The following is a 24,821-nucleotide window of genomic DNA, read 5'->3' on the forward strand; positions in this document are numbered from 1 at the left end:
TTAACTAGTATTTATTGAATGCCTACCAGGTACTAGACTCTGTACCAGATACCAGGATTACAATGCTAAGCAAAATAAACAGTCCTTGCCTCCTTCAAACTTATGGTCTGGTGATGAAATAAGCATAAGTTTATAATTACAATCTGTAGTAAGTGTTAGGAGAGTCTCAAACCTTAAAAGTAGGCACCTGAATGTGCAGATGCCTTTGAAGTAGGGAGGAGAATGGTGTTTTGTAGACCCCCAAATACAAGTCTGGAGTAGAAGTTAAGAGAGGGAGTGAGTAGTGCAAGATAAGGATGGAGATAGAGATAGAGGTTATGGCATGCAAAGACCTGTTAAGCCATGGTAAGGATTGTCCTATGGGACAGTTCCTCAGAGAGCTGATAGGATATTACATTTGATGGGAAACAAAAGGTCATATAGTTCCCCTTAAAATTACAGATTAAAAAACAAAAACAACAGCACATAGCCCGACTCAGGAAATTAAAATCCTTCATTGCTTATATAGCTGCTTAGAGGCAAGTTTGGGGATTCCAAGAAAACTATATGCAAGACATGGTATGTACTTGAAATGGCCTGTCATACTACCTTGTGAAGAGTAGTATGAATGACTCCTTTCATTGAAAGGTAACTTTGACATGAGTACCACTTGGTGCCTTGCCTAGCAGTGCTTTAATTTACTGCATGTGATCTGGAAGTCTAAGAATGCTTTGTGATTTTTATGAAATCGTTTTTTTCCTCTAAGAACATTTTTAAAGTTTCTTAGAGGTCATTCTAACTTTGACCCCCCCCCCCGCCCCGATAATGGAAACTTCTTTCTTCTTTTGTACTAAACGAAGTTTCATGTATATATTTGGAGATTCAGTTAAAGGAGCAAAGACTGACTTAAGAGTCACTTACCCCTTAATGTAAAAAGCTCTCCTGCTTTGCAGGCATCACTGCTTCAGTTGTTTTTGTACCATTATCTTAAGTTTTTAATGTCAATTTAATAGTGGATTTTGGCGGATAAGTTGTAATTTTTCATTGAATTATTAATCTCTAATATCAGATACCACAGAGAAAATATGGAAGAGATAGGGCCAGGGATTGGGAAAGACCTGGTTTTATTCCTGTCTACGCACTTAATGATCTCTTGACGTCTTCATTAGCTGTAAAATGAGAGCAGCTTTTTGGAGGATTGGGATGTGTGTATTAAATGAAATTATATACTGGAAGCACTTGAAACAGTCTGGCATACAGCAAGAGCATAATAAAATCTAATCTTTTTTTCTTGGTCTGAGCTAATGATCCCCTTTTTTCATCTTCAAAAAGTTACACTAATATTAAATAATTTTGTAGCCTTCACTGAAACAAATTTTAAAAGACTCAGCATTAGGGTCAACTGGGGAGGGAAAGAATTTCTGTGAAATCCTTATTGATTTTTATGGCATCTTCAAGCCATTATATCACTTTGGGAGGTCCTCGGGTGGTGCAAAACGTTAAGCACTCAACTACCAGCTGAAAGGTTGGCGGCTCGCATCCACCCAGGGGCAGGAACACAGGCCTGGTGATTTGCTTCCAAAAGGCTGTAGCCTTGAAAACCCTATAGGGTAGTTCTCTGCACACATGGGGTTGCCATGTCTGAATTGACTAGACGGGAACAACAGCAGCAACAACATCAACAATACATCACTTTGGACGTTGTAATGTCTTGCCCTTCTTAGTCCAGCAGTGGGAACAGATTGAACTCATCTCCTTTGTTCTTTAGTAGATACGAAGTCCATGAAAGGAGGACCTGGGAGCTCAGAAAAGGAGCTCTAGAGATGGGAATGCATTGAATCCATCTTGGATCTGAAAATGCTAGTCAAGTAGGAAAGAAAAATAGGAAGGTTCTAGTTGAGGATCAGGGTATGTAGCAGACCAGAATTTTCATACATAGAAAGATACAAACCTTGAAAGACTCGAAATAGCAGCAACAAAAATTGCATGAATTGAAGGTGTAGGTTTTCAAAGACAGGAAAAGTACAGCTGAAAGATGCCAGTAACAAAGTAGAAAACTTTACAGACGAGATAGCTTCTCTGCCTTAGAGTTTTTCTAATAGCCCACTTCTTTTGACTGGTTTCCCATTTTTTAACTTAAAAAAACAGTAAGAAAATTCTTTCACCTTCTCTCCTTTCCACACAGTTGACTTGCATGCGCGCACGCACTTTCCTTCTCTCTCTCTTCCCTCATTTATTTTCTCTTCCTTCATTGCTTCATTTTCAGTTAAATTTCATGAGATAAAGAACCATGCTAGAGGTTCATCTGTTACTTTTGTCTAGTATATTTTTCTGTCTTGAATGAAACACCACACCACAACAAAATTTCAGAGGCCTTGCTTCTCTCCATAAAATAGTGTTCTTACTGTGTTTTGTGTCATTTAACAGTTGCTCTAGTTTTTATAGGAAACTACCCCAAAGCTCAAGGCCGTTAAAAAAAATACCATCATGTTCACGGCATCGTAGATTGGCTGAGGTAGCTTTTCTCCACAGGTGCCTGACTCTTTGGGTCGAGGAGGCGTGCTACTCAGGTCCTGTTCTTCTTAAGGCGGTTGCAGAAGCTCAAGAGGCACGCCCAACCATACAAGCACTTTTCATGTCTGCTTGCAAGCTGTCTGCTAAAATGCTGTTAGTCAGAGTGAGTCACATGGCCTAGCCCACCAGTGGAACAAGGAAATACATTGTGTCTCTAGTGAGAGAAAGTGAAAAGTGACAAAGGGTATGGCTGCACGAATGGGTGACAAATTGGAAATCTACCTCTGGCTGTGTAATCCTTTCTGAGCATTATAGCTGCGTGTACATTTTATCTGGTAGTAACTGGTTTGCGTATATACTATTTTGTATTTCACCTCTTTAGCTTAATATGATTTGTATATGTAACTTGTATATAAAAAACTTATAGATTATATATATATTTTAAATGTATCATTGTTTGCTTAACTCAGACTGTGCTTCTAGGTCCATCTGCATCAAAATCGTTTGAGGTGCTTATTATAAATGCAAATCCCTAGGCCTTAACCCACACCTCTGGAATCGCAGTCTCTGGTGGTGGGGTGGGAGAATTTCCTCATTAACAAACTCGTCAGGTCTTTTTGTGCAGGCTAAAGTTTCAGAACCACTTCTTCAGTGGAAGGACATTCTCAGTGCTTCCATTTTTCCAGTATTATAAATTATAGTCATAAACATTTATACAAATGACTCAGTTCCTTGGGAGTGTTTAATACTCACTCCTTTTTTCATGATTGAATGATTTGTAGTTGAGGAAAATAATACTTTGTATATAAAAATGGGGTTTGGAGTTGTGGTGGTGATAAGGTTATAAACAAGCTTGTAAGATCTTTTAAGGTACTTTGTTTTTACTAAAAGAAGACATTGAATTAGATAAAGTGAATTCCTGTGACATTTTTATGCATCTTTTTTTAATGGTGAATGTCTCATGACTTAGTCATGGTTCCATTGATAGTTATTGGCAATTTTCTAAATGAAATTAAAAAAAAATTGGTAGGTTAAAGAAAATTATGCTTTTCATATTTCAGCCGTGTTAAATTTGGCAATTTGGTCTGTTATTCAACTATTCTAATACTTCAGGCATTATATATGACCTTATTTATATGCTTTATTGTTAGATATTCTTGGTTATCTCAGCCCTTTAATAAGATTTTTATGGAAATGAAAATTTACTGATGGAATGACATGCACTGCCAATACCTATCAAATACATAGTCTTTTCTTTTTTTCTTGCTGACAGAACCCTGATTTCTTTTTCAGGGCAGCATTATGCCTAGCTGGAAAAAAAAAGAAAAAAAACTACTTCTCAGGCCCCTTTGTCACTGTGAGTGGGCAGGTGACATTGTTCTGCCCAGTGCAGTTTATGGGGAACAGTCACTGCTAAAGAAGGCAGATGTATTTGGCAAACACCTTTTGTCCTTTGTCGTCCCTTTATGCTACCTTTGTCGTCCCTTTATGCTACCTGGGACTTGGAAAGGAAACTGAAGGAGGGAACTGTGGGGTGACAAACATAATGGTGAATGTCTCACACTAAGGATGTCTGAGTGGGAAGAAAGGAGCTTGGATCCTTGATGCCTTGTGGGGTGTCCATATCAGATCTGTACTGCCCACCTCTAGGCTTCCTGTGTTAGAAACAACAAAGCAAAGCATTCTAGTTTGAAACCACCTTTTAGTTAGAACTTTGTTCTATGTAGCTGAATATAATTTCTGATACAGATAGTTTCTGTAAAAGATATTTGGAATAGTTTGTCTCAAAGCTAACTTGCAAAAAGAAAAAATCAAGCGTGTTTTGAAAGGTGCTTTTTGCTGTTCTGACATCGATGTATCTATATGCAGAATATTTTTAAGTTTTCTGCTTTGCAGTAATTTGAAATTTGAAGAAAAGTTGCAAGGTTAATGCAAAGACCTTCCATAGCTTTTTTTTTCCCTCTGAATCATTTGAGAAGTTGCATACATCATCATGCCTCTTTACCCCTAAATATATAGTGTGTATTTCCTAAGGATAAAGATAATCTCTTATATAACTATAATGTAACTATCAAATCCAGAGAATTTAATTTTAATATAATATTTCTATCAAGCAGTACATATTCAGATTTCTCTACTTGTCCCAGGAAATACTACAGATCATCTTTTCTTCTTCTAATATAGAATCTAATCCAATCTCATACATATACTTGGCTACCATGTCACTTTAAAACGAAAAACCCCAAACCCGTTGCTGTTGAGTCGAATCCAACTCATAGTGATCCTATAGGACAGAGTAGAACTGCCCCATAGAGTTTCCAAGGAGCACGTGGTGGATTCGAACTGCTGACCTTTGGTTAGCAGCCGTAGCACTTAACCACTATACCATCAGGGTTTCCCATATCCAGTGAGCTTTCTTTATTTTATGGTGCTCTCTTAAAGTTTTTGGGAACTTGTTTTCAGAAATACAGAGATATAGGCAGGAACATGATTCTTACTTAGGGAGGTTTGATACTAGAATCCTATCCTGCTGCTACTTTTTCTCTCTAGAGTTCTGACCAATAGAGTATAAACAGATTTGAAACCAGTGGGAGCAAATGATCGATTCTGTATAGGGACCTTTTTTAACAGCTAGATTGGAGAACGGGATGATTGTCGTACTCCTTGAATAGACCTTGGCATCCTCATGATGCAGTATACCTACCCAAAGTGTAGCCTGCCGAAAGCAAGCCTTTTTCAAGCACCCCAGGTGCCTGGATGTGGTCTGCCCTAGGGCTGGGGAGATATTACCAGCCAAAGAAAGCCATTGACATGGAGTCGATTTCGACTCACAGCAACCCTATGGGACAGAGTAGGACTGCCCAAAAGGGTTTCCAAGGAGCAACTGGTGGATTTGAACTGCTGGCCTATGGTCAGCAGCCAAATGCTTAGCCACTGCACCACCAGGGCCCCGATATTACCAGAGCTACCTGGATTTCAGTCAGTGGTCTCAACTCATCTGTTGAAACCATTAAACAGATGTTAACAGATAATCTGTTTTCTTCAGTTCTTCTCGGTCTTTATCAGTCCTTTTCTTGTTAGGAGGCAAAGATGAGCGTGTGGAGAATGGGGCTACAAACTGTTACTCCATTAAGACTTCTTTTAAGGTAGAAGCCCCCTTTTGGAATCTTGAGAATGAAATGAAAGCTTCGCACTACTGGTTCATTCTTCCTAAAAGAATGACGTTTGTTCAGTCTCTCTCAAATTTTGTGTGTGTGTTTCTTTTTACTCTAGTTTTAATTTGTTTTGTTTTGTTTTTAACCAAAGATTGTTTTTTTCCTCATTGTATGTTTTCAGAGTGTAATGGTTTTGTTTCTTTTCCCTTCCCGCAGCACCAGCAGACATTTTTGTATCAACTCAGAGAAATTACTGGGATTAATGACACTCAGATACTACAGCAAGCTTTGAAGGTATGGCCTTTGTTTTATGACATACAGTTTATGGTTTACCTACCGTATTTGAGAGTTGAGTTTTCTAGTTACGCCCTGTGATAGTAGAGATATAGGAATGGCCTTCTGTAATGTAAGAGCCTTACTTAATTTTGAGCACATTAGTTTTTAGCAGCCTGGTGTTCCAAAATAATCTTGTAGCAGATGACCTTTCTTCATGTGAAACACGTTTCATGCAAAATGATGGGTTGAGAATCTGAATGTCAATTGTAGGTTTTACTAAAGAGCCATACCTTGAGGTAGCAGTGGGGGGTGGGGGGGGGCCAGGGCTGGTGGGGGTGGGCAAGGTGGTAGAGGAAGAGGGAGAAGAAGAAAATTAATAGAGGGTCAAAAGCATAAGTTTTTTTCCTCCCAATAGAAGAAATAGAAATTAGATTCCATTCAACTAATTCTACTTTAAATTAAGAACTTTAAACATCAAACTGTTCAGTATACGCAACAAATGAAGTGCATATTTTGGTCGTGTCTTATGGTGCACCCTCATGTCCACACAGAGGCACCCACATCAGCAATATATACATTGAAAAAGATCAAGCGAATGAAATATGTTCAAGAAATAGAACTCATCTTAGACTTATTTGTATATTGCTACTAAAGGCTTAAACCCAAAAAAACCCAAAGGCTTAAAGCAATATACAAATAAGTCTAAGATGAGTTCTATTTCTTGAACGTATTTCATTCGCTTGATCTTTTTAATAAGCCTAAGATTGAGGTTTTTTTTTTTATTTTAATTTTTGCCATTACAGGCATACTTGTGGCTCCAATCCCCGATTCTGAGCTAGGTGTATTTCATTTTTTCTAGAAATAATGTGCTTATCTTTTAGATGATGACAATCACACTCATCAGAGTAATGATAGTAATAGCTAGCACATGGTAAGGACTTACAGTACCAAGCACTGATCTAAGTACTTTACGTGGGCTAACTCATCCTCATAATAACCCTGTGAGATAGGCATTATTTCCATGCCCTCTTTAAAGATGAAGAAACAGAGAGGTTAAAGTAACTCCTTCAAGATCACACAACTAGTATGTGGAGGAGTTTGGGATAGAAACCAAGACAGCCTGATCCCAAAGTTACACTCTTAATCACTGTTTCTTTTACCGGAAGCTCTGCGTCACCTTATTTCCCCATCAAGAAAATGATGAAATAGTACTGTTTAAAGCATTAATGTAGGGTTATAGGAAGCCACTGAGGTACTTTGAGAAGAAGCAAAAGTGTTAGGCCTCAGTTTTTGTGATTATGACATTAGATGAAAACTCATTTTTTTCTTTATTCTGATATATGTCGTGACTCAGTCACGCCACTTCTATTTTCAGAAAGTTCCATTCCCATTTTATATCTCTGAGTGTGAGATTACAGCCAATCACCTTGTGAGGGCAGAGTTTGGAAAATCACTTTTTTTTTTTAAACGTGCGAAACTATTGCTCAAATCAATCTTTGCCTACATTCCCTTAAAGGTAAGTTATGTGAACTGAGTATCTTTTTTTTTTCCCTTTTGTTTCAGTTACAGTTTCAGCTGTGGGGAAACCATTGTGTCTGAACCTTAAATTTTACCGCCCATACATTTGTAAGATGTTAATAATGAGTTGATACTCTTACAACTATACTGATAAGGAGTCTGCTTTTGGTAGTCACAATGTCAAATATTGATTTTACCACCTTTAATTTGAGAACCTTTTTTTACCCTCATAAGTAAATTTTGTGAATTCTTATATTCAGTGTATTATTATTATATGAGATGTTATTTGCAAAGCACATAGCAAATGCTCAGTGAATGTCAGCCATTGTTATTATAAATTATTTTAACAGTAGCATATTTTGGATGAGTCCTTTACTAATCTTATAGTGGTTGTGACAGATAACATACTTTAAAGCAGTGGTGCTTTTCAAACTTTGCTCTTATTTTTCTCTCCTAACTGGTTACTAGATTGAAATTGGAAAAGGTGGAGAATTTTATTCTTCCAGTTGCTCAGGCCCGAGATCTTGGAATTACCCTTGACCCTTCTTGTATCACATCTCACCTTTAACATGATAGCAAATAGTACTGCACTCTTTGCTTCTGCCCTTTCTCTCCTGTTGTCTGTTCTCAACACACAGCCAGAGCGTCCTTGTATAATGTGACTCATACCATGTCAGTCTTGTACAAAACCATTCACTGACTTCCTGTTACACTCTGCATGTATGCTAAAGTTCTTAGAGCCCGCAGAACTTTACATGTTCTGGCTTTATGTTACGAAGATAACTTCATTATTAATATCTGGATTTTCTATGTTGTTTCAGTTAGCAGTCTTCGAACTGTGTTTTACTGATTGTCAACTGTACAGGGAATATGAATACATAACTGGGCAGGTTCCGTCTCATTATTTTTGCTCTTTCAGAAACTCTTGGTTATTCCAACATCAGCTTTCTCCCATATGAACTTTAGAATCATTTTGTCCAGATGTGCTTTGCTTGAGAACTGTGTAAGATTTATAGATTTAATTTGGGTAGAATTGTCTTCTTGAACAATATTGAGTATTCCTGTATATGAGCTCTGTGTGTCTCTATTTACTATCAAGTGTCGGTACATTTTTGCTGTTTTCTTCATATGAGTTCTAGACATTTTGCTTATTACTTTTGCCACTATGTATGTATTCAACGCCCATGATAAAGGGAGTTTCTTTTATTGTCCTTGTTTGTAGAAGTACTGTTTTAAATATTAATTTTGTGCTCTTTTATATGGTTAGTTCCAGAAAACATTTTTTTACTTTTTTCATTTGCTTAAAAGTACAAGTTTGTTGTTACTGATTTTTGTTAAGCAAATATGAAAACAATGGAACACTAATGAATTAGTTATAGAATTAATTCTTATATTTGATAAGTAGTTTTAATTCATAGAAGAACGGATTAATATTTAATATTTATTTGGTATACTTTGTGTACCAAATAAATATGAATTGACACTATAAAATTAGAATCTGAAAGTTATTTTTGCCGTTAAGTAATATTTTGGAGAAAATCATAGAAGTCGTGAGAACTTATAGAGTTATTCCAAAATATTTGATGTTCCTGTCTTGATATTTGAAGGATAGTAATGGCAACTTGGAACTAGCAGTGGCTTTTCTTACTGCAAAGAATGCTAAGACCCCTCAGCAGGAGGAGACAACTTACTATCAAACAGCACTTCCTGGCAATGATCGATACATTAGTGTGGGAAGCCAAGCAGATGCAAGTAAGTTTTCTTCTTTTTCTCAATATTTTCATAAAATGTGATGAAAACCTCTCCTTAGGAATGTGTTAATTTTGTGTAATAAGCACAGGTGGAGGACAAAATCTTGGTCGATCTTGTTTTTATTTTGGGGGGGGGGTAGTTGAAAGGAGCATATATTTTTTTATCAGCTACCTTGTATTTTTTCCCAGATTAGAAGTAAAAGATTGTATTTAAGTGATACAGTCTTTCATAGAGCATGCCACATAGTATTCATTGATTTGAAACATGGAATAGTTAAAGGTCTCATTTATAAAATGAAACAAATTCCTAGAATTTCAGTGGGCACAGTCATTTGTTTTACAGGTTTTAAGTAGATGTGGAGGCCTTAAATTATTTTTGAAGGGAAAGTGTTGTTTCTAATTACTGACAGTTTACCATTTAAGAAGATTTTCCCTCTCTCTCCTCCCCCACAGGCAAAAATAAGTAAATAAATAAAGACTTTGGAAAAAGGTTTACCATATAACAAGTTCCCCTTACCCCAATAAAATAAATTTGGGAAAAGTATATGAAAAATTTTACATGGACTCTGCTTTTTCTCCATAATATGTATACCTTGCGCTTATATGGCACTCAGAGTTTTTCAGAATATGTTGTTACCTCAATATCTCGTGGTTTAATAACTGTACTGTATAAAAATGCACTAGCTACCAGTATCAGTTGCCATTGAGTCAGTTCTGACTCATGGTGACCCTGTGTGTCAGAGTAGAACTGCGCTCAATATAAAAATGCTGTGTTTATTTTTATATACTGTGGATTTGGGAAGTTTGATAACTAAAGGGTATTTGAAGAGAATTTCAGATTTTTAAATAGACCTTCTCAAAGCTAGGCAGCCAGGAAGAAAGAGTCCATCCACATAAATATTTTCAGCTGTTGATTGGCGTTAAATACCGCTTACCCAGACCCAGTACCGCTTAGTGTTTATCTATTGATAAACTATTTTAATTTCCAATTTTTAGGGTGATCATAATAATTTTGGTCCATAAATGACCTTGCATCATCCAAAGCTGGAATACACCTTTCTCACATACATAATAGGTGATAAGAGACATTTAATGTATTTAAGGCAGACCCAGTTGGTTATCTCCAAGTTCAGGGCAGACTGACTTGGTGCCTCTATTTACGTCTCTAGCTTCATTTTACCCTATTTTTCCTGTCCCACTTCATACTGTGATGAAGCAAAAAGACTTGATGTTTTTATACACCCAATGCTGTTCCATTTTTCTTTGTCTTTCCAATTGCTGTCCTTTCTGTCTGGGATTTCCGCCCCCTAATTTCTTTTGGTGTTAAAGTTCAGTCAGGAGCTACTTGCACTGGAATATTTTCCCTGAGTGTGTAGGTTGGACCAAGTACTTCTGCAGCACCCAGAACAAATTTCTATCTCAGTGTATCGTGCTTTGTAATTATTTACTTATGCCTGTCTTCCTTAACAAACTGGATGCTTAACAGGACAAGGGACCATCAGCATTCCTACAACTTGTACATAAACAGTGCTTGGCACATTGTAGGTGCTCAAAAAGTGTTTGCTGAATTGTTTTTGATAATATGTGTAGAAAAGCTGCTTCAAAACCAATGGAAAGAAATTAAGAAGCTTTTTGTAAAAAGTTGGAAAAAAAGAGAAGTAGTATAAAGAATAAAGAAATTAGTATTTGATAACGTTTTTCAAGGTTCTGAGATGTGGGGGGAAAAGAAACTGGGTAGGCAGAAAAAGGAAAAAATGATTTAACAGAATGCTACTGGTTAAAGTGAAGGAAACAGGAAATTGACTAAACTTGTTCAGTGTTCTGGTTCAAAGAATAAAAGATTTTAGAAAGATAGTTGTGAACTTTTATTGTAGATGGTTCACTTTGTGATATGTGTGTGTGCGTGTATGGGAGAATGAGGATTTTAAGGCTCATAAAGAAAAGAAGATATCATATTTGTTGTGCAAAAGTGAGTAAATATTGCCAAGCCAAATAAGTGATAATACCTGTTCATGACTTTCCATAAAGGAATAGTGACAGTGTTATAGGGGACAAGAAGAGAAATTTGAATAGGTGCCCTTAGGGAGAAGGCAACCTGGTTTCAGAAGGCTTGTGTTTACTGATAATTAAGAAAAAGAAAATTGTGTATGTGTGTTTATATGTGTGTATCTCTTGAAAAATATCCACTAAGTATTTTTATTTTCTACTTAAAAGAAAAATAGGGAAATGGAGTTTCTGATTTCATTTCAACTGATTGTTGTATTGAGCAAATTCCTTGCTGTTTTGGTTTCTTTGTGTATGAAATGTGCCATCCTTCTAACCAGGATGTACTGTCTTATGTAATTGGGAAAGTGTATCCATAAAGTTGATTTGAGATTGTTGAGAAACAAGCTAGAAGTTTAATGTGATTGTATCAATAAGACAGTATCAGTTTGGAAGAAAATAGCTTATGAGGTAATAATCATATTTTTCCATTTAACATACTTGTATCATGTTTTATAAAGTTCTAGGAAGTAGCGTTGCCCTTGGGAAGTAGCCTTGATTCAGGATTTGCCTTTAATAGTGTCATAATATAGTGTTACATGGTTTAAAACCGCAAAAGTAAGAAGTCATGCATTCAGCAAGTATTTTGAAAATACACTTTCTTTAAATTACTATTAAATTATTGTTGGCAAGAAATAAAGTCTTTTGAATTCCTGATAGGAGTGACAAAATTTACCTGTGGGGAAAAAAGAGAATAAGTAAAAATGAATATGTATTACAATGCAGGTTTCTTGAAAAACTGTAATTTCTGAAGGAAATAGAGTAATAAAATGATCAGAGTGTAAAGAAGTTCTCAAGGAATTGTACGTACACAAACCCTTTTTAAGCATTTTCTTAATTTTATGTGAAATGAATTGTTACCTGCAAGTTGATCATATTTACCTTAATTCTTTTAAATATGGCAGGGATTTTTATTTTTGGTCAAAATTTTTTTCTTCTTTTTTTAAGTATAGAATTTCTTACAACCAGGGCTAAAGTTTAAACAAAGCTTTCAGTATGCTAACTTTACGTATGTCACACGTTTGGTTGCAATGCTGATGGAAGATCTATATTTTGAAATATAAGTCTTCATTAAATGCTAACTACATTTTTGTTGTTGTTGTTGAAATCTTCTGGTACATAACTGTTAGCTGTTCATAACTGAGAATTTCTTTTAGAATGAATAAAATGCATGTTTTTTGGTGAGTAGAAAAATTTAGTTTTTAACCATTATCCCCTGGAAGTCATATTTGAGGCTTGTGGAGAAATTTCCGTTTATGTGTACCCTGACATATGACAGGATAAAGCAAATTATGTAATTTGATTTGAAGAATACTTACATTTGTGAGATTTCATATAGTATTTATTTAAGAAGTACTTATATTTGTAATAGTAGAACAGTGATACGCTTTAGTGCATTTTACATTTCACATTTGGAGAAAATGAGGAAATGTTTTAAGGAAAGCTTGTAGTTTGCAGAGTAGGGAATTCAGAAGTACCGAACCTGGTGTCTTTATTTTACTTTGGGAAATATTCCATACTATAATTTAATAATCTATAGAATTCTGGGAAAAGCTCAAATCATTTGTAATATAACTAGCAAAAATTCGAGGTACCTTTTTTTCATTTCTTAGGTCTCCTGTCCAGATGGGATATCATGAATTGTCAAATGAGTGCCTCCCAATCCCAGTTTAAATTGGGAATAAAGTTGTTTTGGGGATTTGCAGTCGAAATACAGATGGTAATGGGACTAGGGCACAATGCAGGGTGTTGTTACCTATCGTAGGTGTACTTAATCATCAGAGTAGAGAGTCTGTGAAGTTTTTGTGTCACGACAAACTCTGTCATAGACATGACTGTACAAGGCTTTGCCCGATTTGAGCTCTAATAGGAACATTCTTTGATGACCATTAAATTCTTCTGAACTTTCTTAAAACAGGAACAAAACAGTATATGCCTACCAGAACAAGATGTGCTACAGTTGAGCAATCAAAGTGTGGATCAAAAGATAAGAGGGATTTGGGTAGGTAATTTTAACACAGAAAGTAATGCCAAGTATTGACTTAAGTTTTAGAGAAATTGGTATAACAGATTGGACTGAGTGTTAATTGATAGACTGTTCACAAATTTATAATCAGTATACTTTTTTTTTGCCCCCCAGAAACCTGAAATATTTGGGAATGATTGGATAGAAAGTGAGAAAAATGTTGAGGCTCTGTCCTAGAACTCTGGCCATGGCTTTGTAGCTCACCCAGACTGATAGTGGTTTATACCACAAGTGATTAAACGCACTCCAGTCAGCTTAGGGTTTTAGTAACTGAACACTGATTTTTCACTTTCCCCAGGTTTGGTAAAAAAGATAGAAAAAATAAATAAATAAAAGTTAAATCTTTTTCTGAAAACATTTCTATTGCATGACACTATTTTGATGATTTAAAAAAATCAAGGTTAAACTTAAAAATGCAGTGGTAAAACGGGGCAAAAGTTGTTACTTTTAATTGATTAAACTTATATTCTGTTAAGACGTGAACTCTAGAATGACTTGTATAAATTTATAAATTACTTTTAGGGCAGAAAAATACCCATTGGCCTTTGAACTTTTTACTTACTAATATGGAATATTCTAATTTTTCTGTTCCATAATCCAAGTTGAAAAACAGTAAAATTAATGACAAAAACATAAGGCTTCCTCACTATGGCCCTACTTTACTTTCCAGCGGTGCCATTCTAATTTTTGTAGCTATTATTGAAAACAGAACTAGACCATTGAGAGCTGAGCTGTTTCATAGCGTAGTCATTAGTAACATGGATCTACTTAAATATTAAAAGTATCAGTTCCTTGAGTGTACTCGCAGAGTGTTTTAAATGCTCAGTAGTAATCACAGGTGACTAGTACTTTCTGCATGGAAAGTGCAGGTATCGTGCATTTACATCATCACAGAAAGTTCCATTGGACAACACTTTGAGAGTTCTGCAGTGAGAAATTGGACAAGCAAAGATCTTAGTGATGACTGAGGGCAGGGAAAAGGGGAGAGTAGAGTGAGAAACACAATTTACATTGCTTATATCTTTTTGCTTTTAAGTGTTCCTTTAACATGACACTTTTTACCCTGTCCTTTCACTTATTAAACAAAAATTTTAAATAGGATAGAACATATGTTCTCAGGTCTCAAAATTAGTGCAGCTATGAAGATGAGTCAGTTATCTGTCTTCCATGGTCTAGATCTTGACCTTTTCATTTAACAGATATTTATTGATTGCCTAATATGTATCAGATACTTTTTTAGGACACCAAACAACCAAACAAGTAATCCCAGCTTACACAGAGGGAGGACAGACAGTAGACAATAAACAATGCTAGATAGTGGTGAGTTCACAAAGAACAATAGAGCAGGTTAAAGAGACAGCCTATGAGGATGCGGTTGTTGGCTGGGTATGAGATATGCTTTTTTAGATAGAGAGCGGTCAGGAAATGACTCATGGATGAGGTCACATTTGCACTGAGACCTGAGTGGAGTGGGGAAGTGAAACTTGCGGATATTTGAGGGCAATGCATCCTAGCCTTGGGCTGTAGTGTTGTTTGGTGAAGAGAGGAATAGTAGTAACAAGGACATGACTGAGGCTGAAGCAGAGTGAGCGAGAGCCAGAGTGGTAGTATTCTTATTTCGGATCTCCTGAATAGCTCCGTGTTCGTACCTGCTTGTTTCTCTTCCTTCTCATGGCCCAGTTTTTTACAGCTCTTCTTAATTTTCCAAAACAACCATTCAGTTTACAGTCCAGTCAGTTCCTGTATGTGGACTTTTTCCTTCAGTTGTTACTGCCCTGGTACATATTCTCAGTACTTCATTCTAAAGTCTTGTTCAGCACTTAACTCCTAACTTCCAAAATGGAATTCTGCTCATGCTGCTCCCCTGCCTAGATATCTCTGCTGGCGGTAAATATAAACTTGGCTTATTAAAAGAAAAAAGGTATTTCTCTTAGGCTTAGCATTATGTAGATAAGGAGAAAAACAGAACACTTTTGTTTCCCTTCCAAAATAAAAGATCTTTTGCATATGGAATTTGTATTTTAACTAGATTATGGGCTAAATGGTGGAAACCCTGGTGGCTTAGTGGTTGTGCTACAGCTGCTAACCAAAGGGTCGGCAGTTCGAATCCACCAGGCGCTCCTTGGAAACTCTATGGGCAGTTATGCTCTGTTGTATAGGGTCACTATGAGTCGGAATGGACTCGATGGCACTGGGTTTGGTTTTTTTTGTTTATGGGCTAAATAGGCTTTTGTGAACTCATTTAATATACATGTTCATGGGGAAAGGAATTATAAATTATAAACAATACATACATTTGAAGCCTGATTTATTGATAAGTTGATGGTTATATACATTTTGGAGTTAGCAGAGAGTGTTTGGTAGTTGGCATTTTACTCAAATGGTATTTTTTTGGAAAGGGAGAAATTTACTAGTGTGAGTTTCATGTTTTGATGTATATTCTGACCTAACAGGAAAAATGTTTTAATTTGTTCATTCTTGAAAATATTGGCAATTACTGCTTATATACTTTTGTCACATGATTTTCTATGAGTGACATCCAAACAACCAGAATGCTCCTTAGAGGCAAGGATGGCGAGACTACGTCTTACATACTTTGGACATGTTATCAGGAGGGATCAGTCCCTGGAGAAGGACATGATGCTTGGTAAAGTACAGGGTCAGTGAAAAAGAGGAGGACCCTCAATGAGATGGATTGAAACACAGTGGCTGCAACAGTGGGCCCAAGCATAACAACGATTGTGACATGGCACAGGACTGTGCAGTGTTTCATTCTGTAGTACATAGGGTCCCTATGAGTTGGAAGCAACTCTATGGCACCTAACAACAACAACAACAACAACAACAACACTTATTCTCTGTTCATTTTTGAGTGTAAGCATGTGGAAAATCATAGGGGGCTAGTTTTCATTCTAAAATTGGTAGTTTATGTCACGTTTTGTGGAAATGGTTATTCTGCTCATTCCAGAGAAAGAAAAAAGGCAGGTTTACCTGTTCTATGTGAAACATTTTTCTTCTTAATATCTGGTCTTAAAAGGATTTGTATTTGGTATGTAGGTAGATTATAAAAATGATTCTTTCAGGATTGCTGTATTGTTATATCCTATGGAAAGATGAAGCTTTATGGAGTAACTCGAACATCATGGAGAAAATTGTTATTACAGTGAAACTATAAACAATGAATAAACCATTTCCATTGCTTAAAGGATAGAGTCCCAGCTTTTCAATTAAGTACTGGCCTCAGCCAGCCTTTCTACCGTTAAGCCCTATTATTCCTCCATACCAGCGGTTGCAGACTCGGATGTCTTCAGCAGAGCTTCCCAGCTGGTTTACAGATGTGTCTGTATAGTGACCCCTCAACTTCTGGAGCTGCTAGATGGGACTGGGGGTAACTTGAGTCATTGAGTCTGGTTATTCTAGCCACTAGCAGTTTTATCCTTTTACCCCAGTGTAAGGTACCTTTTTTTTTTTTTATGTTTTCCGTGATAAAAGGGTAAGGCCAAGTGTAAGATATTAGGAAGTGTTGGGGTGGGTGCAGAAATGGAGAGTGAATACTCTGTCTACAGGGCGCTACTTGTGCCGCGCTCCGGCTTTGGTGCCGTGGTTGTTGCTGTGGAGGAATCATGTGACCAGGTCTTCTTCTTTTTTTTTTCCCCCCAAAAGAAGGAAGAAATCTTTGCTATGTTCACATAAAATCTCCTGATCTTTATATCTTGTGAATTATTTTGTAATTTTTTTAATCATATTGTAAAAATCAAAGAAAACAATTTTCAGTTATTGTTTGTTAAACATTCAGATCTGAGAATGTGGCATAGTGATTGTTTCCTTTTTGATTTCAGGATCCCTTGATACTCTTAAAAATTGAGGACCTCAAAGAGCTTTTGTTTCAGTTATTTTTGTTGATATTTACTATATTTGAAATTGGAGCCCCGGTGGTGCAGTGGTTAAAGAACTTGGCTGCTAACCAAAAGGTCAGCAGTTTGAATCCACCACCTACTCCTTGGAAACCCTGTGGGGCAGTTCTACTCTGTCCTATAGGGTTGCTGTGAGCTAGAATCGACTTGATGGCAATGGGTTGGAGAAAAATTTGGAATATATCTAATTCATATTAAAATAACAATCCTTTGTATGTTAGTGTAAATAATGTACTTTTTTATGAAAAAAAAAAAAAAACTATATTTTCCCAAACAAAATAAATTAGTGAGAAACCTACATTGTTTTACATTGTTGCAAATCTCTAATGTCCACTATAATAGAAGATAACTGGAACCTCATACCTGAATCTGCATTCATTCTTGGTTTTGGTTGATGTAGGTGAAGAAAATCTGGCTCCACACAGATGTATAGTTAATGGATCCCTGTTATCATCATCCCCTTGGCCATCGAGTTAATGGATAGCCTTTTTAAATTCTATACCAAAACTCTTCAACTGGTAATTTCTTAAATATTAGTTACAGTGTGGAAACTGAAATCGTATCAGTGGCCTTCCCAAACTCTTGTTACATTAAAATTCATTAGTCTGTCTTGCCCTCTGAATGGATCTTTTACCCATGCATGATTTTATAACTGTGCATTGATAATTTGGAAAACATTTTCTTTTCGTTGTTGGAACAGTATTTAAAAAAAAGAAAATTGTTTATACTACCATTCATCTCACCAGTAAAGCTTTTAAGTACTGAGAAGATATCAAGCTCACAGTGGTTGAAAGAAGTTTTCCAAAATTCTGATTTTTTTTTTTATAATTTTTATTGTGTTTTAAGTGAAGGTTTACAAATCAAGTCAGTCTCTCACATAAAAACTTATATACACCTTGCTACATACTCCCAATTACTCTCCTCCTAATGAGACAGCCCGCTCTCTCCCTCCACTCTCTCTTATTGTGTCCATTTCAGCAGCTCCTGACCCCCTCTACCCTCTTGTTTACCTTCCAGGCAGGAGATGCCAACATAGTCTCAAGTGTCCACCTGATCCAAGAAGCTCACTCCTCCCCAGCATCCCTCTCCAACCCATTGTCCAGTCCAATCCATGTCTGAAGAGTTGGCTTCGGGAATGGTTCCCGTCCTGGGCCCAAAGAAGGTCTGGGGGCCATCACCACCGGCATCCTTCTAGTTTCAGTCAGACCATTAAGTCTGGTCTTTTTATGAGAATTTGGGGTCTGCATCCCACTGCTCTCCTGCTCCCTCGGGAGTTCTCTGTTGTGTTCCCTGTCAGGGCAGTCATCAGTTGTGGCCAGGCACGATCTAGTTCTTCTGGTCTCAGGATGATGTAGTCTCTGGTTCATGTGGCCCTTTCTGTCCCTTGGACTCATAATTACCTTGTGTCCTTGTTGTTCTTCATTCTCCTTTGATCCAGGTGGGTTGAGACCAATTGATGCATCTTAGATGGCTGCTTGCTAGTGCTTAAGACCTAGACTCCACTCTTCAAAGTGGGATGCAGAATGTTTTCTTAATAGATTTTATTGTGCCAGTTGACTTAGATGTCCTTTGAAACCATGGTCCCCAAATCCCTGCTCCTGCTACACTGGCCTTCGAAGCATTCAATTTATTGAGGAAAGTTCTTTGCTTTTGGTTTAGTCCAGTTGTGCTGACCTCCCCTGCATTGTGTGTTGTCTTTCCCTTCACCTAAAGTAGTTCTTATCTACCATCTAATTAGTGAATACCCTCTCCCACCCTCCCTCCCTCCTTCCTCTCATAACCACAAAAGAATGTTTTCTTCTCAGTTTAAACTATTTCTCAAGTCCTTATAGTAGTGGTCTTATACAATATTTGACCTTTTGCAACTGACTAATTTCACTCAGCATAATGCCTTCCAGGTTCCTCCATGTTATGAAATGTTTCACAGATTCCTCACTGTTCTTATTGATGCGTAGTAGTCCATTGTGTAAATATGCCATAATTTGTTTATCCGTTCATCCGTTGATGGGCACCTTGGTTGCTTCCATCTTTTTGCTATTGTAAATAGTGCTGCAGTAAACATGGGTGTGCATATATCTGTTCCTGTAAAGGCTTTTATTTCTCTAGGATATATTCTGAGGAGTGGGATGCTGGATCGTATGGTAGTCCCACTTCTAGCTTTTTAAGGAAGCGCCAAATCGATTTCCAAAGTGGTTGTACCATTTGACATTTCCACCAGCAGTGTATAAGTGTTCCAATCTCTCTACACCCTCTCCAACATTTATTATTCTGTTGTTTTTTTGGATTAATGCCTGCCTTATTGGAGTGAGATGAAATCTCATTGTAGTTTTGATCTGCATTTCTCTAATGGCTAATGATAGTGAACATTTCCTCATGTATCTGTTATCGACCTGAATGTCTTTAGTGAAGTGTCTATTCATATCTTTTGCCCATTTTTTAATAGGGTTATTTGTCTTTTTGTACTTGAGTTTTTGGAGTATCATGTAGATTTTAGAGATGAGACGCTGATCGGAATTGTCATAGCTAAAAACTTTTTCCTAGTCTGTAGGTAGTCTTTTTGTTCTTTTGGTAAAGTCTTTGGATGAGCATAACAAAAACTAACAGTGCCATCGAGTCGATTCTGACTCATAGCGACCCTATGAAATGAAATGCCCCATAGAGTTTGATTTTTAGGAGCTCCCAGTTATCTAGTTTTTCTTCTGCATTCTTAATAATGTTTTGTATACTGTTTATGTCATGTATTACGGCTCCTAACCTTGTCCCCATTTTTTTCTTCCATAATCTTTATTTTTTTAGATTTTTATATTTAGGTCTTTGATCCACTTTGAGCTCGTTTTTGTGCATGGAATGAGGTATAGGTCTTGTTTTGTTTTGTTGCAGATCGATATCCAATTATGTCAGCACCATTGGTTAAAAAGACTGTCTTTTCTCCATTTAACTGTTTTGGGACCTTTGTCAAATATCAACTGCTCATACGTGAATGGATTTATGTCTGGGTTTTCAATTCTGCTCCATTGGTCTATGTATCTGTTGTCGTACCAGTATCAGGCTGTTTTGACTACTGTGGTGGTATAATAGGTTCTAAAATCAGGTAAAGTAAGACCTCCCACTTTGTTCTTCTTTTTCAGTAATGTCTTATTTATCCAGGGCCTCTTTCCCTTCCATATGAAGTTGGTGATTTGTTTCTCCATCTCATTAAAGAATGTTGGGATTTGGATTGGAACTGCATTAAATGTATAGATCGCTTTTGGTAGAATAGACATTTTTATAATGTTAAGTCTGTCTATCCATGAGCAAGGTATGTTTTTCCACTTACATAAGTCTCCTGGTTTCTTGCAGAAGTGTACTGTAGTTTTCTTTGTATACGTCTTTTACATCTCTTTATTCCTAAGTATTTTATCTTCTTGGGGGCTACTGTAAATGGCATTGATTTGGTGATTTCTTCTTCAATGTTCTTTTTGTTGGTGTAGAGGAATCCAACTGATTTTTGTATGTTTATCTTGTATCCCAATACTCTGCTGAACTCTTTTATTAGTTTCAGTGGCTTTCTGGAGGCTTCCTTGGGGTTTTCTGTGTATAAGATCATGTTATCTGCAAATAGAGATACTTCTACTTCTTCCTTGCCAATCTGGATGCCCTTTATTTCTTTATCTAGCCTAATTGCTCTGGCTGGGACTTCCAACACAATGTTGAATAAAAGTGGTAATAAAGGGCATCCTCTTCAGTTTCCCGATCTCAATGGGAATGCTTTCAGGCTCTCTCTTTTTAGGGTGATGTTGGCTGTTGGCTTTGTATAAATGCCCTTTATTATGTTGAAGAATTTTGTTTCTATTCCTGTTTTGCCGAGAGGTTTTTTTTTTTTTTTATCATGAATGGGTGTTGGACTTTGTCAAATGCCTTTTCTGCATCAATTGATAAAATCATGTGATTCTTGTCTATTATTTATGTGGTGGATTACATTGTTTCTCTAAGGTTGAAGCATCCCTGCATACCTGGTGTGAATCCCACTTGGTCATGGTGAATTATTTTTTTGATATGTTGTTGAATTGGCCAGAATTTTGTGGAGGATTTTTGCATCTGCATTCATGAGGGATATAGGTGTATAATTTTCTTGTGGTGTCTTTACCTGGTTTTGGTATCAGGGATATGGTGGCTTGATAGAATGAATTTGGTAGTATTCCATTCTTTTCTGTGCTCTGAAATACCTTTTGTAGTAGTGGTGTTAACTCTTCTCTGAAAGTTTGGTAGAACTCTGCAGTGAAGCCATCAGGACCAGGGCTTTTTTGGAGGGGAGTTTTTTGATTACCTTTTCAGTCTCTTCTTTTGTTATGGATCTATTTAGTTGTTCCACCTTTGTTTGTGTTAGTTTAGGTAGGTAGTGTGTTTCTAGGAATTCATCCATTTCTTCTAGGTTTTCAAATTTGTTTGAGTATAGTTTTTCATAGTAATCTGATATAATTCTTTTAATTTCACTTGGGTCTGTTGTAATATTGCCCATCTCATTTCTTAATTTGGGTTATTTGCTTCCTATCCTGTTTTTCTTATGTCCGCTTGGCCAGTGGTTTATCAATTTTGTTGACTTTTTCAAAAAGTCAGTTTTTGGTCTTGGTAATTTTTTCAGTTGTTTTTCTATTTCCTGTTCCATTTAGTTCAGCTCTAATTTTTATTACTTGTTTTCTTCAGGTGCCTGTGGGTTCCTTTTGTTGCTCTCTTTCTATTTGTTCAAGTTGTAGGGATAATTCTTTGATTTTGGCCCCTTCTTCTTCTTGGATGTGTGCACTTATTGATATAAATTGGCCTCTGAGCACTGCTTTTGCTGTGTCCCAAAGGTTGTGATAGGAAGTGTTTTCATTCTCATTGGATTCTCTGAATTTCTTTATTCCATCCTTAATGTCTTCTATAATCCAGTCTTTTTTGAGCAGGGTATTGTTCAGTTTCCAAGTGTTCGATTTCTTTTCCCGTTATTGATTTCCACTTTTATGGCCTTAAGGTCAGAGAAGATGCTTTGTAATATTTCAGTGTTTTGGATTCTACTAAGGCTTGCTTTATGACCTAATATGTGGTCTATTCTAGAGAATGTTCCATGTGCACTAGAGAAGAAAGTATACTTGGTTGCTGTTGGGTGGAGCGTTCTGTATATGTCTATGAGGTCAAGTTGGTTGATGGTGGCATTTAGATCTTCCGTGTCTTTATTGACCTTCTTTCTGGATGTCCTGTCCTTCACAGAAAGTGGTGTGTGGAAGTCTTCTACTATTACTCTGGAGCTGTCTATCTCACTTTTCAATGCTGATAGAGTTTGTTTTATGTATCTTGCAGCCCTGTCATTGTGTGCATAAATATTTAATATGGTTATATCTTCTTGGTGTATTGTCCCTTTAATCATTATATAGAGTCCTTCCTTATCCTTTCTGATGGATTTAACTTTAAAGTCTATTTTGTGAGAAATTAATATTGCCACTCCTGCTCTTTTTTGAATGTTGTTTACTTGATATATTTTTTCCATGCTTTGAGTTTTAGTTTGTTTGTGTTTCTAAGTCTAAAGTGTGTCTCTTGTAGGCAGCATATGGACGGATCTTGTTTTTTAATCCATTCTACCACTCTCTTTCTCTTTATTGGTGCATTTAGTCCAGTTACATTCAGGGTAATTATGGATAGGTATGAATTTAGTGCTATCATTTTGATGTCTTTTTTTGTGTGTTGTTGACAGTTTCTTTTTCCCACTTAATTTTATGTGCTGAGTAGATTATCTTTATATATTGTCCTTCCCTCATATTTGTTGTTGTTGATTTTGTTTCTGCTGAGTCTCTATTTTTTTCTTGTATTTTATTTTCATGAGTAGGATAGTTTGTCTCCTTTGTAGTCACCTTGTTATTTACCCTTGTTTTTCTAAATTTAAACCTAACTTTTATGTCTTTGTATTGCCGTATCTCCCTCTCCATATGGAAGGTGCATGATTACATTTCTCAGTCCCTCTTTATTATTCTAATGTTGTCTTCTTTTATATAACATCGCTGTTACCCTGTTCTCAGCTTTTTTTTTAAAAAAAAAAAATAATAATCTTGCTTTGTTTTTTTGGACTTCCCTGTCTGGGTTGACTTCTGGTTGCTCTGCCCAGTGTTCTAGTCTTGGGTTGATACCTGGTATTATTGATTTTCTAACCAAAGAACTCCCTTAACTATTTCTTGTAGTTTTGATTTGGTTTTTATAAATTCCCTGAACTTGTGTTTATCTGGAAATGTCTTAATTTCACCTTCATATTTAAGAGACAGTTTTGATGGATATATGATTCTTGGCAGGCAATTTTTTTCCTTCAATTTTTTAAATATGTCATCCCATTGCCTTCTTGCCTGTATGGTTTCTGCTGAGTAGTCTGAGCTTATTCTTAATGGGTCGCCTTTGTAGGTGACTTTTTGTTTATCCCTTGCTGCTCTTAAAATTCTCTCTTTATCTTTGGTTTTGGCAAACTTGATTATAATTATGTCTTGGTGACTTTCTTTTAAGATCTGCCTTATGTGGAGTTCGATGATCATCTTGGATAGATACCTTCTCACCTTTCACGATATCAGGGAAGTTTTCTGCCAACAAATCTTCAACAATTCTCTCTGTATTTTCTGGTATCCCTCCCTGTTCTGGTACTCCAGTCACTCGTAAGTTATTTCTCTTGATAGAGTCCCACATGATTCTTAAGATTTCTTCATTTTTTAAAATCGCTTTATCTGATTTTTCTTCAAATATATTAGTGCCAAGTGATATATCTTCTAGTTCAGAAATTCTAGCTTTTACTTGCTCAATTCTGCCCTTCTGACTTTCTGTTGAGTTGTCTACTTTTGTAATTTTATTGTTAATCTTCCAAATTTCTGATTGCTGCCTGTCTGTGGATTTTTCCAGTTTATTAAACTTTTAATTATGTTCCTGAATAATTGTTCTAATTTCTTCATTTGCTTTATCTGTGTGTTCCTTGGCTTGTTCTGCGTATTGCCTCATTTCCTTCCTGATGTCTTGAAGGGTTCTGTATATTAAACTTTTTTATTCTGCATCTGGTAATTCCAGGAATGGACTTTCATTTAGAAGATCCCTGGATTCTTTGTTTTGAGAGCCTGTTGAGGTGATCTTGGTCTGTTTCTTTATGTGACTTGATATTGACTGTTGTCTCCGAGCCAGGTATAAGTTATTGTGTTAGTTTATGCGTGCTTACTGTGTCGTAGCTTCTTGTTTTGTTTTGGTATCCCCATATGGGTTGCTTGAGTGAGTTATCTTGATTATTTCGCCTCTGGAGCTCTGACGTCCTGTCCCCAGCTGGCTAGAGCTGTTATCAGGTATATCTGTCTAGGAGTCCATTCAGTTTTCTTGTATGAATTCAGCTCAGGTTTCCAGGTAGCTGATTATCAAGTGTGTTGTACAGGCTCTGTCCTACAGGCTTAGAGGGGCAGAGGTGATTGGCGTATATACCGGTATCTTTTTGCAGCAGGGGGTTACGCTCTGAACAAGGTAGGCGGCTGAGAACTGACCAGCGAGTGTCTCTGAGGAAAGTATGTCCCTGTTCTCTAGAGCGTCCAGGTGGTTGGGTTCTGCAGACAGACCATGGGCACCCAGAGTTTTTGGTTGTAAGGATTGGGAGGTGCCACTTATCTTTGGGCCCCTGTTA

The 24,821-nt window shown here is 36.7% G+C and overlaps 1 protein-coding gene across 10 annotated transcripts in view; it reads left to right on the forward strand.

Annotated features, from left to right (window-relative positions):
• The window catches only part of USP25 (ubiquitin specific peptidase 25), a 172,321-nt gene that overhangs the window by 38,480 nt on the left and 109,020 nt on the right, over positions 1–24,821 (forward strand). For 3 of the 10 annotated variants that reach the window (XM_064273110.1, XM_064273112.1, XM_064273115.1), the window contains exons 2-5: positions 5,865–5,942; positions 7,300–7,440; positions 9,050–9,194; positions 13,155–13,238. In XM_064273110.1, the coding sequence (XP_064129180.1) occupies positions 5,865–5,942; positions 7,300–7,440; positions 9,050–9,194; positions 13,155–13,238 (448 nt within the window). Of the gene's footprint in view, positions 1–5,864; positions 5,943–7,299; positions 7,441–9,049; positions 9,195–13,154; positions 13,239–24,821 lie in introns of those variants that run through there. The other 7 variants (XM_064273116.1, XM_064273117.1, XM_064273119.1 and 4 more) reach the window with 4 other exon arrangements.

Source organism: Loxodonta africana, chromosome 20 (assembly GCF_030014295.1).
Source record: "Loxodonta africana isolate mLoxAfr1 chromosome 20, mLoxAfr1.hap2, whole genome shotgun sequence".
Taxonomy (NCBI): domain Eukaryota; kingdom Metazoa; phylum Chordata; class Mammalia; order Proboscidea; family Elephantidae; genus Loxodonta; species Loxodonta africana.